At 42.5% G+C, this 20,668-nt stretch overlaps 1 protein-coding gene across 5 annotated transcripts in view; it reads left to right on the forward strand.

Annotated features, from left to right (window-relative positions):
* FRMPD4 (FERM and PDZ domain containing 4) overlaps window positions 1-20,668 on the forward strand; it is a 486,480-nt gene that overhangs the window by 441,758 nt on the left and 24,054 nt on the right. For all 5 annotated transcript variants that reach the window (XM_032475991.1, XM_032475990.1, XM_032475993.1 and 2 more), the window contains 5 exons: window positions 489-534; window positions 8,506-8,610; window positions 11,324-11,431; window positions 15,495-15,626; window positions 19,159-19,278. In XM_032475991.1, coding sequence (XP_032331882.1) covers window positions 489-534; window positions 8,506-8,610; window positions 11,324-11,431; window positions 15,495-15,626; window positions 19,159-19,278 — 511 coding nt within the window. The remainder of the gene's footprint in view (window positions 1-488; window positions 535-8,505; window positions 8,611-11,323; window positions 11,432-15,494; window positions 15,627-19,158; window positions 19,279-20,668) is intronic.

The following is a 20,668-nucleotide window of genomic DNA, read 5'->3' on the forward strand; positions in this document are numbered from 1 at the left end:
AAATAAATTAAAAAAATTAAATGTTTTTTTAAAAGATAATGATGTTCAAGGAATGGATAGAATTTTTAAAAATCTCTCCCTTCCAGAAAACTCCACAGACCATTTTAAGCAGCTACAGGGAAATCAGAAGGGGAGGGTCCATTTTGAGAGCAGGAAAAAGTGTGAAGAGATTGAGCTGAGGCTTCTAAAATCCGTCTTCCCTGGGAGGGTTTGATTTTAGGCCCCTGCTGTTGGGCTTCGCAGATAATATCACCCGACATAAACTGAATGGGAAGCTTTCCACTGGGCTGTTTGTGACCCCTGGGTGAACACTGGATTCTGGTTTTCGCTGTGGTCTGAAAGCCCACTTCTGAGCTTTTTGATTCTCTGCCCTGGGAGCCCAGGGAACGTTCGCCAACGATCGCACATTGCGTTTCAGAAGAACACTGTCGCTGTTAGAGTCCGGGCTCCGTGCGCATCATAAATATGGCTGTTTTTCCCTCTTACAGGAGCTGCAAAGAATCGATCCTCCTCACTGTCATTCAGCCTTATCCTGTAAGTATCCTGCGAGTAAAAGTGCCACTGCGTGATCCCAGACTTCCGTCTCCTCCTCTCACTCCCCTCTGATGAATAACAGCAAAGAAAAATAGTAGGCGTTCACAGTACCAGTTGAAGCATCTTGATTGTTTGTATTTGCTACTCTGTGATAACAAAGCATTCACTGCAGAGACAAGAAAGTAATGTGCTTCCTAAATATCTTGAAAATCAGCTCTTCAGTCCTGTGTAACTGTCACATCTGGAAATGACACAAAACGCAAGCATTTTCTGGTGATTCTTAAGTTTCCAGCTCAAGGGCCACAAATCTAACGGGAATATCTAATTGTAGGAGGTCGAAGCATGATTGTTTTTCTTACCCCGCCTCTAAATAATTCGGTAGAGACATTGAACGTTTCAGCGAGACCTGCTTTAGAGGTGAGTTTTAGAGATCATGTGACCGTCAGAGCTGGATTCAGCAGCCTTGGTCAGGAGCGTGGGGAATGATGAAAATCGTATTGCCTTCAGTTCCCATGATTTTGTTACCAACCGCTTTATCATAGTGGAGTTTGCATATCGTAACATCCACCCATCGTAAGTGTACAGTTCAGCGATGTTTGTAAAGTTTATGGAGGTACGCAGTCGTCACCACCATCCGGTTTGAGAACACTTCCGTCACCCCAATGAGATTCCTCGTTCCTTCTCAGTGCTATAGGCTAGGCATTAAAGGCAGGAAAAAAAACATATGTATTCAAGATAGGATAAGATCACAACTAGAACCAACCAAGACAACAGGTTATGACATGCGGGGACATCACTACAGATATTAAAAGTGCAGTTTCATATCGACTGTTACTTTTAGTCCCACCTCTTTGACACACCTACACACACACACACACATTTGGATTTGAAATCTAAGGAGAGAGCAGGATGTAAAAGAACCAAGATTTGAGATCTGATTCCTAACAGTTTCACAGGGGACTCCCACACCGGCTCAGAACTCCAGTCTCTCATCTGTATAAGAAGAAGGTCAGATGCCATCCCATCCAAGGGCCTCCCTGCTCCACCACCTCGTGACTTCAATGTTCCTTCCACAGAAAGTCTAGCTCCTGTGTTTTTAGATCGTTTCAGTTCACCCAGTTGTCGCTCTCTCCTGCTTCATATCTATCCACACTTCCTCATTTCTCTGCGGTGGACAAATACATTTTGGGGGAGCCAATGTCAAATGTAATACAAGTGATTGGCCAACTGTAAATTCCTGATGGAATTTGAGTTTACACTGTCTTTCCTGAATTCTCTCTCCCCCACTTTATAACCTATTAGCAGTGCAAGATCAGACCCATTTTACTCCCAACCAGGTCCTTTTTGCATGTGGGGTAGTGTTTGATCCCACGCAGTAGACTTAGAGGATTTTGCATTTCAGTTAAGGGTTCTGCCTTGTTGCTCAGCTTGCTCTGCTTGTCCTTTGATTCTGCGTGACTCGTATGGATACTCATTACTATCCATGAATCACGGAAGTTCCTTTTAACAGATAATCTGGAATTTTCTAGAAGTTCAGGTGGCTCCTGCTGCTGTGCTCTATTGAAAGTCAGCATTTAGCCCCAACATTTAGGAGTGTTGCTTGTTCTTATGGCCAGCAGAGTCCGTCAGTCCCGGCCAGTCATTGTAGGTGAGTGCTCATCTTTGACCTTCCTTTGACCAGCCCTCTTTCCTGACATGCCCAACACGTGCTCCACCCGCCACCTCCTCCTCAGCCTAGCCAAATCCTTCCCACCTTTCAAGTCTCAGCAGCATTCTCGGTCTCCATCCACTAGATGCCGGGAGCATCCTCTCCCTGAGTGCTGACAACCAAAAATGTCTCCAGACATTGCCAAATGTTCCTGGGGACCAAAATCACCCGACTCGGGAACCCATGTCCCGCCTAAAGTCTTCCCCCTTAGCAATCCAGTCTAAAATGGCTTCTTCCTTCTCTGAATTGTAAGAGTTGAAATAAAGGAGTTGAAACTCCAAAGTTACTTAAATACATTAATGGAAAGAGGAGAGCAAATGGGAAAAGAGACCACAAACTTTTACTTATATTTTTGCGGTTGGATTTTCCTACAAGCACACTCATGGCTTTAAAAAAAATTTTTCCCCAAGATTTTATTTATTTCCTAAACATTCTCTTGGCAACCAGGATTGACAGAAACAAATGATCCCCAAGACCAAAAAGAAGTCCATAAATTCTACTTTTATTACAGATGATAAAAATTGGCATTTTAATTTATTTGCACCTTACTGGTCAGCATTTTTGATGTTGTACCTCTTCTGCATAATAAGATCCAGTCAAAACAGAGCCAGTGTTTACACCTTTTTGCCATATTCCACGTGTTCCCAGGGCACCCCAACGTGTCCCGGCCGCAGTAATCAATCTCCTCGGAGGCCCAGGTCAGGGGGGCCTGGGAGCAAAGTCTTAGGATGCCCAAAATTGTTTGATAAGAATTTAACAGGCTTTTGCCTTCTATTTTAAGTATTATGGAGGGCTCTCTCTCTCTCCACCATTTTTACTTTATTTCTTAGAGAAAAATTGTGAAAGTACAGAAAGAAATTCAGAAGCAGAAAAATATGTGTTGGCAGAACTTTTCCTCAAAAAAAGACAACTGGTATAAACATGTTGGCCTAGTGCCTTCCAGTCTTCTAGTCCAAGGCCTTGTCAGTGGCTGAGATCAGATTACATGCACACTTTTATTTTGCATGTCGCCAAGGGTTCTCTATAAGCATTATACACGTGGCTGTAAAACATTTCACTGAACCAAGATTTACTTAACCAATGCCCGTCATTAAGCCGTTCATCCTGTCTCTAATGTGTTTGTATTATAAATAATTCTACAAAGAAGAGCTCTGTGTATAAATCTTCCTCTGTATTTAGTAGCATTTCCTCAGGATGGAATTTTAGAAGAGGAAGTTTGGAGTCACTTGTGGATTTTGTTTGTTCTGCTCTGATGGACCACTTTCTTTCCTTGTACTGTTACCATTTTTTATTACAGGTCTTTCTTGATCAACTGCTTCCTTCTTTCCTTTCCACAGTTCCCAAGTCGAGGACTTTCAGAACGCTCCAGTCCAACATTACCTGACACAGAGAGTATTTAAAGAGTCTCTGTAACCTCCCCTCACACAGCCCCAATTCAATGGGACTCAGGCTAAGTCACTCTCAGTTCTGGCATCTCTGAGCTACCCTGATTCGCCTTCCATCAGACTTCTTCTAGGCCAGAGAGCTCAGAGACCCCCTTGCCTACCTCTCATTTACTGTCATCTACCTTCCGGTGTGTTCCGCATACCCAAGGAAGGCTACACACCTCCTCATGGAAGCTCCAATACAATAGATGCTCTCAGAATGCAGCATGTATCCCCTTGGCATGTATCATGCTGAGCATGCAGGCCCAATTTTCAGCTGAGAGTGCCGCTGATGCTTTGCCTGTGGGCTTTTTCTGGCCACAGGAGCATGGTCATGAAGCCAGAAGTGCTCTAGGAGCACTCCGTTAGGAGTTATCACTCTTGTAAGAGCAGCCCCTTCATCACTGATTGACAGGAGCTCGTGGGCAAATACCCCAGCTCCCTCTCTCCGCAGTCAGCATAACCCTGAAGCATGTGTCCCGCCTTGTTTCCCAAAGGCTCCCAGCAGGGTTAACCTCCAGTTGTTCACAGTGGTGCCTGACTTAACAGTGAATGCTTCGTTGGCTTCCTCACCCTCTGTGTCTCCCTTCCCCTGCTCACCTACCCATGCGTCCCCCAGTCAGCTACCTGCCTGTGAATCCTCGTCTTGGGGTGTGCTTCAGGGGAACTCCAAACTAAGTCATGCAGAGATAATGGTGGGCTAGTTAGGCCTCAATGCCTACTGTATAAGTAGTATTGTAGAGCTACAGGGATCACAAGTTCAAGACTTTATACTTCAGTTTCAGAGATTTATCTTATTTATGTAGTTTTTAAAAAAAAAAAACCTCTGTTCTAGGGACTTCTAAGAGTATCTAAAAGCATCAGGAGCATGTCAGCCATCTATCGTGGCCCACAAATTTGGGGAGAGGTACAGGGGTTGATTAAAGTTCCTCTAATCTTAAAATTAATTAACAGCAGGGGAATCTGCTTATTCTAAATGGTAATGACTTGTCATTTCCACCACAGGATATGAAATGCTTGTGATCAGTATTTAATGGTCTGAAGCTTGCTAAGAATTAATTCATCAGGTTTTTGGGTGGTGCAGGTTGTTTTTTGTTTATTTATTTGTTTGTTTGGGGAGGTTGTTTGTTTGTTTGGTTTGTTTTTGAGCCACAAAGAGAGATCAGAGTCAAAACTGCAGTCATGACTGGTTTACATACCCCATGTACCAGAAATAACTCCAGCCAGTGGAAGAAGCCATTACTCTGTTGATTCTAATTCAGTAACCTTCAGACTTGAAGAGCTTATGTTTTTATTACCAAAAAGTAATTTTTAAAATGTGCGTCAATTATATGAAATAGTCACAAATCCAGAACAAGAAAAATGCGTTTGTATGGATTCTTTGACTTTTATCCCAAGTCTGTTGACTTCAAAATGTGTACAAAATAATACTTACTTAACTACTCTGGCTATCTAGTTTCCTTTCTGGTTTTCCTAGATTACCAGGTTTGTCATTAGGGCATGGTAAATAAATACAGAAGTGAGGCTCCAAGAGGTGGGCATGTCACAGCTACAAACAGAAGAGACAAGCATCCCCAGCTCGGCAAGTTCTGCTATATGGGGCCACTTGCTTTAGGAACATATAACTGTACTTCCAAGGAAACCTCACTGCATTCTAAGATTCTACATCCAACGAGAGGCATACAAAATTAAATTCTGTTAAATATACTTTTCTATTGAAGCAAGAAATTATGTAGATGATTTTAGAAAAGTGTGCTAAAAGAGTACATTGAAAAGTTCAGACGCATAAGGGGTAAACCTTAGTATCTGGCACATTGAACACGTGTGCAATCCTTCATTCCCCAGCAATGCTGAGAAGGGAGGCGTTACCGCATTCAGACATCTCATCTAATTAGCAGTGTCTCTTGTGGGCAACTTTATTACAGCCGCTTCACTGGCGCTAAGCTCATTGTACCGATATAAATATCGCCTGCTTAAAATCATTACAGGAAAATAATGTTTTCCCTTCAGCTAAAAAAAATATGGCATATCCAAAGCAGATGAACTCACTACTGTATGATTTGTTCGTTAATCATGACTAAACTTGGCCCTATAATTGCCACGATCCCTAAGAGAACACCACCGTGACATCCCTTCGGCTCTACACCAGGATTTTTAAAAGTCACGTTGAGTGCGTTCAGAGCAGTTCTTCTGAGGAGCAGCCATTTGTAGTTTTTTTTGGTTTTTTCTTTCATTTCGTTTTGTTTTCAAAGAGCAGCCGTTTTCTGAAAACAGTTGCATAAATGGAGGAATTGAAACTCCGGAGGTGACCCATCTATCCATCCGGTCCTCTAAGACAGTGCTCAGAGCGAAGGAGGGGATGGATGTGGAGGGGAACTTTTGAAATAACAGGCTTTTCTCAGTGTTGAGGCAGAACCCCACGCAGGAATTCACGTGCACATGTTTTATCATGTTTTTTTCCCCAACAGTGGTTTTGTTTTATTACAATAGAGTGCTAGATTTCTGTTATGTGTATTTTAACCAAATTGTATAATTTTGCGGCATTAAGTGCACTCACAGTCTTGTGCAACCATTGCTGACTATTGACTTCTGTACCCATTCAACAGTCATTCCCCATTCGCTGCTCCCCAGCCCCTGGCAACCACAAACCTACTTTCCGTCTCTATGGATTATCCTGTTCTGGATATTTCATACAAATGGAATCAAGTCGTACAGTATGTGGCCTTTTGTGTCTGGTTTCTTTCACTTAACATGCTTTCGAGGCTCATCCATGTTGTACCGTGTATCAGGACTTCCTTCCTTTTATGGATGAAAAGGATGCCATTGTATGGCTGGACCACATTTTACTTATCCATTCCATCGTATTATTTTTAAGTTGATCTCAAGTATACTTGCATTTGACAAAGATGGGAATCCTTTTTTCTTCCCTTTCCACTTGAAATTCAAAGTATAGGACACCCTAATTGCTTTTTGTGCTTTGAGATTAATGCAGTACACGGAGGTTGAGCCTCTGTGTTGATTCCAGAGTCAGCTACCAGAATTCTTCACACAATAGCCTCAGTCCCTTAGGGCTGCATAGTATGAAAATCCATAGCTTGAACCATGTACAATTTCCAATATTTGGGCCATTTTAATCTATAAAATAGCAATTGGATGATTTAAGCTAAATGTTGAAGTCTATATTAGGTTCAGTAGAGAATGCAGTCCTTTTTAAAAATACACAGACGTGCCTTCAACATAGTAGATGCCTATGATCTGAGTTTCCTTCCTCAGGCTTTGGTAAAACTATTTAACGAGACAGTGGGAGTGTAATTTGGTGCAGCCACCATGGAAAGCAATATGGTGATACTTCAAAAAACTAAAAATAGAGTTATATGATCCAGCAATCCCACTCCTGAGCATATTGCCAGAAAAAACCTCTAATTCGAAAACTTACATGCACCCCAGTGTTCATAGCAGCACTATTTACAGTAGCCAAGACATGGAAGCAGCCTAAATGTCCATCAACAGATGACTGGATAAAGAAGTTGTAGTATACGTATATGTGTTTGTATGTATGTATACAATGGAATACTACTCAATCATAAAAAAGAATGAAATAATGCTATTTGCAGCAACATGGGTGGACCTAGAGGTTATCATACGAAGTAAAATAACTCAGAGAAAGACAAATATATGATATCACTTATACGTGGAATCTAAAAAAAAAATGATACAAATCAACTTACTTACAAAACGGAAACAGACTCTCAGACATAGAAAACAAACATATCGAAGGGGAAAGGGTTGAGGGAGGGATAAACTGGGAGTTTGGTATTAGCACATACAAACTACTGTATATAAAATAGATAAACAACAAGGTCCTACTGTATAGCACAGGGAACTATAGTCAATAGCTTGTAATAACCTATAATTTAAAAGAATATGAAAAAGAATATATAAATATGTATAACTGAATCGCTATGTTGTACACCAGAAAGTAACACAATATTGTAAATTGAATATACTTCAATTAATTAATTAATTAATTTTTTAAAAACTATGCAACGAGGATACTTCTTGGATGATGTCAATTTACCAAGATCACAGCTCTAGATCTAAGCAGCTTTTCTCACTGTGCTTTCCATTTCTGAGGGAGACCAGCTGAATCCCTCAGCCCCTCTTTCCGATGAAAGACAGTCTAAGGAACCTAAAAGGTGAGGCAGAACTGGAAGCTGAATTCCCATTTTAAGTCAAAGTCTCCTCTCTACCCTGACCAGGAAGGTCCTAGGATCACAGGTTACCAAAAACAGGCTGAAACTCAAGTTTCGGGCACATGAATTGTGGAAGCTGTTGCACTTGCGTGTGTGTGTGTGTGTACACGCTTGCCTGCTCACATGCCCATATGCCCTTAATGTGAATAACAATGTGATTATACACCATTTCAGAACTATCAGTGACTCTTCTCCATCTTATTAAAATAGATAATTAATAATCAGCTTATCATCAGCCCAACGTGAGACTTGACCACCACCCACCTTCCACACTACTCAAAGCTCTGTGTTAAAAAGCAGAGTTTATATACTTTTACAATTCTCATTTATAATATCCTTGGAAATGTGCTCAGTAAGAACATGGGACCTGCTGTTTACAGTTCTGGTTCGTGACTAAATGAAACTTACTACTTTACGAGCAGAACAGGGTTCCGATGGCATCCATAATTTGTACTTAGCCCTTGAATTGAGCAAGCAGTGAACACTCTTTAGAAATTTCTGGGAGGCTAAAGACAGAAAACAACTATTACAAGGTTGGTCTTATGTTACCAATAATTGGATCACATGTTTTCTTTTTTTTTTCTAGTCTCCCAAATCAGCATTTATCAGTGCTGCAAAAAAGGCAAGGTTAAAGTCCAATCCAGTCAAAGTGCGATTCTCCGAGGAGGTCATCATCAATGGCCAAGTGTCGGTGAGTTGACAGTCGCCTGCTGGTGACTCAGAGAGTCCCTGAGGTCAGAGCTTTGCACTTAGCAGAGCCAGTTGCCCCACTGGAATGATCGATGCAGAATTGGTTGATGGATTTCACAAGGGGGTCGACTCTTAGGATTGTAAAGGGCTTGAGGGATCACCAGTTGTGTTCGCTGTGTTTCCTCTAACAGACCCAGAATACATCGTAGTCTGGTATTTCCTTGAATGCTTCCAGTGTTGGAGACCTCACTACTTTGCAAAGGAGTTGGTTTGATTTGAAATCCCTGACTTTGCCTCATATTGAGTAAAATATGCCTCTTTGAAACCTTCACCTATTTCTCCCCATTCTGCCAACTCAGATGTTCTTCCATATGACAGCTCTTTCTGTGTTTTGAGAAGGGCTTACCCTAAGTTTTTCCTTACCCAAAATAAAATGTCTCTATTCTTTCAAAATGATAAGAAGTTCGAATGATGGAAACATTTCCTAGATGCAACCCTGAATGAAGAAATTCTGCCCAGACCTCCATCAGTTGGTCTTGATAGAAATCCTGATTACTCAGGCACATAATTGATCTTCAAAGTGAATAATGCCAGTGTCAATGGAATGCTTATTCTTAATTTTTTTTTGCAAAGAATATAGCATAGTATTTTTCGTTTTTAGAAAGCTGTCTTCTAGCGCGTGTGTATTTTTTGGACCTTTGCGTTGCCAGCTTTTGTTGTTGCTCTTGTTGTTTACATAACTCACAGGGATAAAATCTCGTCCATGACGTGCTTGATGGGGCCACGGACTCCTCCCTGAGGGTGGTCCTGGATCTGAATTTGAAGATACAGGCCTGCACATCCTGGGCAGGGCACTCATGGTCCAAGTGTCTTCTAGTCAAAAGTTGCCGGCCTGCAGCTGCCCCACGTGGAGTCCGGGGGGTTAGCTGGCCAATCTGTCCAACTGTTGTGATGCTTGTGGGGTGGGGGCTAAGGCTGTCACCATGGCGCCCGCGCGCGTTTTAGCTGTGGCCTTACCCTCCCAGCGACCAGCTCCCGCCTCATCCCCTCTGCCCCCATTCACACCATGGTCTGTTCTGCTCACCTCGGTGATTCCCCATCCCTCTGGAGGCAGAGTTACCATAATCATCATTTCAGAACAAGGCTGGCCCAGTTTAAGGCTGTTAGTTCCAGCCCCAGCGGGATATCTATAACACAGACGGTCACAGGAAACTGACCTCGTGTTTTCTCAAGCTTCTGAGCACAAGATTGGGCAATCAGTGTATGCATCTTTAGAGAGAACAGGATGCTAGAAGCTGCTGTGGCAGTTTCACTTTGTCCCTAGATATAACAACTCATTCGAGGCAGCTGGTATGTGGGGACCGCTCTGGGGGTCGGTCATCTCCTGTGGCCTCACTGCGTCACCGCAGGCCTGGGCATGGCAGGGCCGTTCGGTCTCGGGTCTGCCCCTCAGCCTTTGTGACCAGCTTCCTTTCTAGTCTGCTCTTGCTCTTCTGAGTCATTGGATAGCCTTCCTTCTAGACTTGGAGCCACATTAAGTCCATGAAATAGGTAGCAGGAAAGTCCTGTGCGAAGACACGGGAGAAGAGCGGAGGGTAGGGGAGTCGGAGAGAGAAACGGACGGAGTGGAAGGCATGGGCCAGCATGTTGTGGACCTACTTAGGGACTGGAGTCTCCTGGACCAGCTGGAGGATGTTAGCTAATCTCCGGACAGCTCATCTTCAGTTTCCTCATCAGTAAAACAAGGCACTTATTATGCTTTCATGACTGCTGACTTCCTCGCCACTCCTGGGACTTCATGACCCACTACACGTGAGGAATGCAATCCACTCCAAGGATTCAAGGAACTTACCCAGCATGTCTTCTTGCTCCCCCTTTCATCTCTCCTTACTTCTGGTTAAGGAGAAAATTCAAAGGAATATTTTCTTTTGTTTCCTTTTGGTTGTGTTTCAAGCATCTCTTTTTGACTTATTTTTATATTATGATCTGTTTGTTATAGATTTTATATTTTATTCTTTTCACACAGTAACCTGTTCCTCATATGCCCCCTTCGAATTTAAGGAACATCTCTAAATGGGTTAAAAAAATCACTTCACTAAATTACTTTAAACTTGAACCTTGTTAATGCTTGTGGTTCGCCATCATGACCTCCGCCATGAAACATCACATGAAGCGTGAAACATATCACATGAAACACATCACATGAAATATCACGTAACATCAGATGAAACATTGCATGAAACAACACCATCATCACTGCTGGTCCTCGTTCTCCTCAAGACATGCTGCTCTGCTGAAGTCTGGGCTGTGGTCCCAAATACTGTGGTTTAATTACAAAGGAATTATTTCTGTAATTGTGTTTCCCAATGGGAAACTTGGATTTAAATTAAAAAAAAAAAAACCTCATCTGATTGATTTTCTGATGGGAAAAGATCTTTTATTTGAATCAACTGAGTTATTTGCAACTAGGAAAGAACTTTGTTGTGAACACCTGAACTCAGATATCACCAAGGGGATACTTTGGTTGGCCTTAGAGAGTTTGATTTTTTTTTTTATGTTGTGATTAGAATTAATTGCAGATATGTGCTGCTTCTGCAAAGAGTGGAATTCTAATTTGACTGACTTCCACTCCCTTCTCTCTCTGTTTTTTTTCGTTTTGTTTTGTTTTGTTTTGGTTTGGTTTTTGTTTTTGTTTATTTGTTTTGGTTACATAGGAAACTGTTAAGGATAATTCACTTCTTTTTATGCCAAATGTCTTGAAAGTCTATCTGGAAAATGGGCAGACCAAATCATTCCGCTTTGACTGCAGCACCTCCATAAAGGTAAGAGGACCCGCCGAGCTGCATACCTGGACGCTGCCAGGTACGGCACGGGGGTCCCACCGTGAGTCTTGTGTGGCAGCACCTTCCTTCAGAACTACCCATTTAGTGCTGAAATTTTTTCTGAGATTTTTTTATTACCAACTTGTATGAAAAATGTCACTGGCAAATAAGGTAGCGTGTGAATACTTAAACACAAACCCAAACAAAAAGTTTAAGAAGGTTCTGCTGTGTGTGTATGTGTGTGTTGCAAAACAATACAATATGCCGTCAGTCGTGAACTATAGGACAAGTCGTGTTCATGCAACTGCTGCTTAATTAAAATCACGTGACTGTCACCAAGAAGGCTTGGCACCCCGCCCAAAGCCAGCGTGGTTTCCCAAGCAGTGGCAGCCACCGAGACGATGAAGATATTAGCTGTTAATTGAATGCTGCTTTGGTATCCAGTGAAAACAAGGGGTAGAATTATGTAAAGATGACATTGATTTTTCATTGCTGGAACCACTTTCATGGAAATGATACATGAAAAGTCAGAACTGAGGCCTCCTTCTTAGGCGAAGGGGTGGAAAGGAAGCGTCACAAAGCCATCCTATTAATTCAGAGCCACAGGTGAGTTCTCCCTAATGGATATTAGAACAAAGCATATGCATTCTTTCCCCCCATGTTCCTTCCTGGGGGAAAAAGAAGTGCATATTGTTTTTTATTGGACAAAAGTGTGTTCAGAAATTGATTGCTCCCTAATGTTCCATCAGCCTAAAATAGGCTTTCTTCAAATGGCACAATATGAAAGATTTTATTGAGGTTAAAAAAAAAAGGTAGCTAGTGATGAGCTGTACAATAATGTATCAAGAGAATATCAACTTTGTATTAAAAATGACTATCACTAGTCAACCCCTCATTCTCCTTTTTTTTTCAATTAATCAGCACAGACCTTGTGAGTAAAAGCATTTCTGCAAAGGCCCACTCACTGTGCACTCTTACATACTGCCGTGATAGCCCAAGCAGCTTGTTTTGAATTGCTTTAAATAGGTAGTGAATTAGCAGGTAACAGAGCAGACAGTATTAAATTGATGATGGAGCATTGAAATCATCCTCAAATCATTGCAGATGAAATATTAACTTCCTTTGTACAAGACTGCTAATTTTCAGTGGTAATGACTGGAAAAGTCCTTTTGCTTTTATTCCTACTCAAAATCAATTTATGGTGAAATGTTACTCTTAAGTATTCATCAACTAACCTAGGGTTCAGCAGACTTTTCCTGGAAAGGGCTGGAGAGTCAGTGTTTCAGACTTGGTGAGCCATTTGCTCTCTGTTGCAACTACTAGACTGTTGTTGTATCATGAAAGCAGCCAGAGACAAGTGGATTCAGGAGGTCCTAAGACCACCCTCACTGTCAGCAATTCACTTGAAGGACTCCCAGAACGCAGCACGTTGTTGTCCTCACAGTGACGGTTTAATACAGCGAAAGCCTGCAGATTAAAATCAACATCAGAAAAAGGTGCTCAGGGCGGCAAAGCGCGGGCGAGGAGCATCCAGCCATCCTCCCCCAGGAGAGTCAAGGCAACAGTGCTTATTTCTCCCCGCACCGATGTGTGACAATATGCATGGAGTACCACCAACCAGGGAAGCTCACCCGAGCCTCGGTGTTCAGAATTTTTATTGGGAGTTGACCATTTAGACACAGCTGACCACCTGCATGGCTGACCTTAGCATCCCGCCCCTCCAGAGATGAACTTTACCAAATGGCCCAAGGTCCCCACCGTAAGTCCTATCGCCAGCATAGACTCTCCAGTGTAGCCCAAGACCCCCGTGGCCAACAAGACACCCCTATCAGACGGGACACTCCAAGGCCAAGAGCCAGGAGCAAAGAGGCAAACCTTTCTTTAGGCAAGACTAATCCTTCACTACACAGATAATATGTAAATGAATGGCCATGGCCAGGTTTGAAATGAAAGGGCCAGACTGTAGTTTGAAGACCCCTGACCTCAGAGCTACGTTATTACAGCTCCCTCTGACACTAGGGGTTGTTCCGTGATACCAACTGGTCCAAAATCTCCTTGCCATTGGACCCCTTACCCATCCAAAGATACTGGTAAAGATTTGCATCTTAATGGTTTCTTAACAGAAATAAATCAAAATTTAAAGGTGAGCCCTATTGTTAATTCCCTCTGGCCTCTTTATGATAGGAACCCACATCAGACTAAGTTTGATTTCCCCAAGGATGGCAGATGACAATGAGAAGACGGGGGAGCGGTACAGAGAGTTCACGTCAAATTAAAGTGACCTTATCTTGTTCCTAACGGCCTGATTATCACAATAGACATAAGCACATAGGCGTAAAATAGAAATAGGAGAGGTATGAAAGGGCGGTGACACGGTTTAATAAAAATTGCCAAAATTCTTGCTTACCAAGTCGCAATAGGGAAAAACCACGGCTGCCGAGAGTCCTCCCTGGTGACCCAGGAGAATGTTTTATAAAGTATGCGTTGCCACACAAAGGCTGGTTTTGTTTTCTCTTTTCTGGGCTTTGAGCAAAAATTATGAAACCGGGTGTCTTTTTATGAAATTCAAGATAGGCAACAGTCAAGGAATTTCTGTCAAATGATTCTTTTGGGTGCTTTGTTTTAAAGAAGTCAGAAGAAATTGAAAAAGGTCCACAGAGAAGAATCAAAACCTCAGAAAGATCAATTAAAAAAAAAAATCCTTGTATGGCAGGGTTTCTCTTTCTTGACATCGTTGATACTTTGGACCAGATAATTCCTCGTTGTGAGGGCTGTCCTGTGCGTCGTAAGATGCTTCACAGCATCCCCTGTTGCCGGTTGACTCCCCAGTCCCACTGTGACAATCAAAGATGTCTCCAGAAATTGCCAAATGTTGCTGTGGGGCAAAATTTCCCTGGACTGAAACCACTTTTCTGTGGGATGTTTAGCACCTTGAAGATTATCTTTGAAGAGAGACCATGTACTAGTTTTCAGGTACATGGAAAAAGTAATGGTTGAGAACATTAGTTTGTGTTGCTGTGAACTTGGGCTTGTGTGTAGAATGCCTTTCTGATCATTGATAGTTAACCCTGTAAAGGATTGCTGACAAAGCTTGCTCATTCTACCTTCCCCAGATATTTAAAATAAAAGCTAATATATGTAGATGGTGATAGTGTCCTGACTCCGTGCCAAACAGTGCTAGACTAAATGCTTTCTATGTATGAGTTCATTTATCCATTAGTGTCTATGTGCCCATTAGTGAGTTTGATCGTATGTTGTCAGTGTTTCCTCTGTAAGGATGTCTCCTTACCTGGTATCTATTCCGAGGCAGGTATTACAGTTATCCCCAGTTGACAGGTAGGGACGCTAAGATACCTAGAAGTTAAGTAACTTGCCAACAAATACACAGCAGAGCCAGAGTGGAAGCCAGACTGTTTCCAGAGCCCACATTCCTTATCATTCCCACGTGCTCTTACGGAGGGGTAGGCTAGGCAACTGCAAGCTTTTTCTGTCAAGGGCCAGATCGCTTCCCAGGCCACACAGTCTCTGTTGGCCCTGTTGTGCTGATACAGAGTCCAGGAGCAGCCATAGACAGTACATAAACAGATGAGCATGACTGTGTTCCAATAAAACTTTCTTTATAAAAACAGGCGGTGGGCTGGATTTGGCATGTAGGGAGTACTTTACAAAACCCTGGGGTAGACCACTTGCAGGGGTGGTGCAGTTGCCGCAGCATTTAGAAGAGGGGGAACTGAGCTGACTACACTGCACAGTCTTCTGATGTGCTTTCTGACACCTTAGGTGATAAGCAAGCTCTTCTTCCATCCATTCACCTGGCTGCCTCTCTGTTTCTAAATTCCATAAATATCTGGGGTCGGAGGGGACAGGATAAGGGCAAGAAGAGAGGGACGGCCTCATTTCTGTATCTTTGGGGGGTCTTTGGAGCATCAAGCTTTAGAATTAATCAAAGGTACAAAAATGTTAAGATCTGAAGGCCATTTGTATAACACTTCTCGGTTATGGTAAACTCCACAAGCCGGCTACCTTGATTTTGATGGCATCTTGTCATTGTTTCCTCTGTAAGGATGTCATCTTAACCCTTCAAGAGAAGCTCTCCATCAAAGGCATCGAACACTTCTCCCTCATGCTGGAGCAGAGGACAGAAGGGGCCGGAACGAAGCTGCTCTTGCTTCACGAACAGGAGACTCTAACTCAGGTGTGTGAATTACTTCCCCGGTGTTCCCGCTGCCGGTGAGAGCAGAGGCCCCCCGGCCCAGAGCTCCGCTGTCTGTGAGCCCTGTAAGTGCCTTCACCGCAGCCCAGGGCAGCCCCACTAAAGGCAGTGCTCGCATTCATAATGGATTTTACACCTCAAGGTGATGTTTTCCTTTTTGTCAATTTTTCATAGACTGTCAGTTGGTCACACAGACAGGATTGTCGAAGACTCAGCAGTGACTCATTGGGAATATGGCTCTGCAGAAGTATATTTTATCTTATGGTAATGGCTTATTCACCTGTTTTGATGATCAAGCTCTAGAAACTATTAAAAAGAAATGCTTTGTGAGATTATTTAAATTAAGCCAAAATCATATTTAGTTAAATTCCTAGTGCCTGCTTCAGACTATTTTTGGAAGCCTGAAATCCCTGCCCCAGTCTGCCCTCTCTAAGTATGTGAGCCACCAATGTGTCCATGCTCCTGGTCACCAAGATGCCACCCCCACCTGTTCTCTGGGAGACAAGCGAGCTGCTTGGCTGCTGGATTCAGTACGGCGTCCTGAATTTCATTGTGATTCCGCACAAGCAGAGTCTTTGTTGGGTGTATAAAGGATCTCAACAAGTTCTCCCTGTGTAGGAGAATTCATTGAAGAGGGAACTTTACTGAAGGGCATGAGAGGACCTCAGGAGGAGAGGCAGGGAGTCACAGCACCCCCAGGTGGATGGAGTAGCAGAAAGTGTCATCACACTCCAGTGCTTCTTGGTTGTCGCATAATTAAAAGCCTATTACTTTTGTCAAGTTTAAATCTACCTATAGATATTTTGAATCATGCCCAATGATTGTTTATTATTTTAACCTGTGCCAAAATACACTTGGAAAATGAGTTATTTATTCTTTGTTACAGGGGGGCAGCCCCTGATACACAGAATCCCACATGTGAAAGGTCAGCGTTTGGCTCTGAGTTCCTCCAGAAGCTGAATTTAAGACAAAGATTTGGATGCAGGTGGTTCATTTGGGAGGTGATATTCAGAAATCCTGGGAGAGAAATGGGAGGGGAAATGGGAAAATTGGCATGAGCCTAGCGCCCCCGCCCACAGCTTTGTGATAGCTCTCGTTCTGCTTTCCCTCTGAACCTCTGGCTGCCGCCTAGCCTCTCGGAAAGCTTTATGCCAACGTAGCTCTTCTTGATTTCAAAGTCTCTTCTGGTGCTAAGTAACCATCGCTTCTCATTCCGAGCTGATTTCTAGTTTTTAAATTTCTATTAAAACATTAAAAGGCAACAGAAAGCCTCTAACCATGATTCTTCCCTTATCTTTCTAGAAGAGGCTTTATTTTGTCTTTAATCAGAACTAAAAGCAAAGCACTGAGACTCAAGTGTTATCTCTAGAAAAGAAAATTGATTGTTTCAATATCCTGAAATGAACTGACTGTATGCCTTTGAATTCAATATACAGGAAACACTTGACCAATAAAATATTTATAGGCATGACAGAGAGGAGTAAGTGTAAGAAATTGGTCCAATAACAAAAATTATTTTAAAACATGTAACTGTGATGAAAACGCCCAAAGAACTTTTAAGCGAGTCTACCTGCATTTCTGGCAATTTGACACTGAACTTCTTTTTTTGATGGAGGGACTGGGGATTGAACCCAGGATGGAACCCACATGCTAAGCATGTGCTCTACCACTGAGCTCTGCCCTCCCCTCCACTGATGCTAAACTTCTGTCTAGAAAATAATACTGTTATTTACATACTACTTAAAGTTTCCGAGAAATTGGGGGGGGGTTGCTTATTTTAGGGGCTGTTATTCTTAGGGCTACCGTTTCTAATGAGTCTAAAGCAGCCTTTTGCATTACATTCATTTATTTCCCAAAACTAGTATAACTAACCAATGATAGAAAGAGACTCAAGACTTACAGAAAATTCAGGACAGATTCTAACCAGTAATTAAAGGAGCCAGCGATACAGTGATACCTGACTTTCTAACATCACAGCGGACCTGCTGACAAAAACACCCTGTGACGTCACTGTGAAACGCAGCGGCCGCCCCGCCCCCACCGCTGGCCTCCTAGGTTCCCACACTTCCTGCTTCCTGGTCTGCTTCACCATCGGCCAGTGATGAGCAGCCCAGAGCCCACGGGCCCCTGCGTTCACTCAGCTTGGCAATCCGGCCGCAGCCAGAAAGCTGGTTCCGCGTTACTACTTCTCAGGGTGCCCAATGTACCTTTAAAAGTAGGGTACGTTTTCCCATTGAAATTCCTCTAGTCAACAAAGTTAGCAATGTAAACTCTAAGATTATATACAAAGTCTAAGAACGTATGTATATGCACGCACTTGTGTGTATGCTGGGGACTGAACAAAGCTGTTACTATTTTTATTTGGAACTTTTAAATTGCGGTTCACAGACGTTTTTATTTTGCCTGATTTGCCCCCTGCATAAAAGTAGTTACAAGTACATGAAACCACATACAAGAGCATTAAAAAGTACACACAAGCGCACAGAACTTTCGTGTAGGTTCATGCTGCCTGGTTTTAGTTTCATCGTGTTGACCTGTTTAAGGAAAATTGAAGAGCTTTTACCTTGTTTCTTGAAGTCCAGTTCATTCAGCTGTGTATTAAGTACCTACTGTTCATTGACTGAATCCCTTTTGTTGCAAAAAGAATTAAGAAACTTAGTACCTAGCAGCTGGCACATACTGTGCTGGGAAAAAGGAAAACAAATCAGAATGATCCATGGTCCTTAACCCTGAATAACGCGTGGTGTATTCAAAGCTCCTTTGAACGATTTGAACAATGTCATGATATCAGAAGTTGGGGTAATTTGGAAACTTGTGGACTCCACGTTTAGTGAACAGGCCCCAAATTCTGTCTTCCTACTTTCCAAATGGATGTCACCAAAGGCTGATAATACTTTCACTGCTACAGTCATTCTGGAGTCTCATTTAGGAAAAAAGGCATAGCAGTGTTATATGCAGTAATGAACTGTAGTAGACAGCTTCTGTGCTCTCCCTCGGGTCCCCTTCTGCACCCCCACCCTCACCCTTGCCTGAGTGTGCGGCTGTCACAACCGCCAGCATCTGCAGATCTCTCCCAGAGGACTGCCCTCTGACCACTGCCGCCCATCCTGTCCACACCTGGAAATTCACATCCCCCGGGACAGCCCAAAACCCATGACTGATCCGTGCTCCCAGCGGCTCCGCGATGTACGTTTCCCACCGGAGTCTCCCTCAGGACAGCCTGGAACCACCCGTGCTGGGTTGACCTGTGCTGGTGCCCTTGTTTGACACCCCCAGTGGTCTCTCCAGGGAGCACTTCCTTATTTAAGTCCCTCATTTCAGAGCCTGCTTTAGGGGAACATGACCTCCTCAGTCACAGGTAGGTACAGGTTTCAGGGAATGAGTATCTATGACAGATGCTAAAAGAACTTCAACCACGTCCTTCCTCAGTGTCAAAAGAAAGCTGCCTTTGCTTCTGCCCCTCAGCCATTTCCTCCAGCACTGAACGATTCTTGTGATTGGTTTTCTCTTTCAGGTGACACAGCGGCCCAGCTCCCATAAAATGCGGTGTCTTTTCCGAATTAGCTTTGTCCCAAAGGATCCGATTGACCTTTTAAGGAGAGATCCAGTTGCTTTTGAGTATCTGTATGTTCAGGTACGTGAGAGTTGGGGCATGTTTCATGTTAACGTTGTGGGATAAATTACCTGTGGGGCTCCCCACCGGCCCCCGCCGAATTCTTTCAGCTGGGATCTCCTTTCTCTTCGTCCCTCACCCCAAGCTCAGCGTATGATAAAAGGATTCCATGGTGCTTTTTCAATTTTGACTTCTGATTTGGAAATAATTTCATCCTTATGAAAAAGTAGATACAAGAGTAACAAATGAACTCTTCGATGTCTTTCACCAATTGTTACCGTATTACTTTATCTCTACGTATTTTTATATATACTTTATATATTTCATATATTTATTTTATATATTACTTTATCTTTTATATATTTACTTTATCTTTAGTGTGTGCACACGGCCTCTCACACACACACACAATTTTTTATCTAAACCATATGAATGTCAATTACCAAAGCCATGCGTATACTTCAGTATAGATTTTCAAGTAACAAGGACATTTTCTAATATAATCATTATACAATTGACAAAATTGGGAAATTTAGCACTGATATGTTTCCATTATCTGATCTCTAGTCTATATCCAAATTTTGCCTATTGTCCCAAAAGTCAGTTTTTTTCTAGAACATGATCCACTGCAAGATCTCCTTTTGCATGTAGTTGTCATGTCACCTTGTTCTCCTTAAACCTGGTGCATTCCTTCGCCTTTCCTTGACTCTCCAAACCTGGACAGTTTTGTGGAGTACTGATCAGTTATTCTGTAGAAATCTCTCAATTGGGGGTTTCTCTAGTGTTTAGATCGAGGCTCTGCATTGTGGGCAGGAGAACGACACGAGTGACTCCATGTCCTCCTTAGTGCATCGTATCAGGCGGCATGTGATGTCCCTTTCTTGGCAAGGTTCACACTGACTTTTGTCACTATTAATGCTAAGCAATGTTCTCCAAATGTATCCATCCAAAAGTTACTGCTTGTCCTTTTATAGTCAATAAGTAATTTGTGGAAAGTCACTTCGCAACTCTCTTATTGCCCTTTTGCCCCATCGTTTTAGTATTCATTGATGATTCTTGCCTGAATCCATTATTACTGTGATGATTGAAAATGACAATTTGTCTAATTCCATTATTTCTTCTTCATTTATTAATTGGGATTCTCCTGTAAGAAAGAGTTCTCCCTTCTCCTTTACTTATTTGTTCATTCATATATTTGGTGTTTCAATTGTTCTGAAATTTCATGATATTCATTATAGTGGAATTATTCATTTCAAGGCAGTAAAACTTTAGGAAGACAGTGTCTTTTGCAGACCGTGTACATCTGATTCTGGGATATCATTTCAAACACAAGGCCTGCAGAAATGAGAATCTTCCCTAGGTTTGTCCCAGAGGGAATTTATCCACTTGATATTTAGATGTTCCTATATTT

This window comes from Camelus ferus, chromosome X (genome assembly GCF_009834535.1).
Source record: "Camelus ferus isolate YT-003-E chromosome X, BCGSAC_Cfer_1.0, whole genome shotgun sequence".
In the NCBI taxonomy this organism is placed as follows: domain Eukaryota; kingdom Metazoa; phylum Chordata; class Mammalia; order Artiodactyla; family Camelidae; genus Camelus; species Camelus ferus.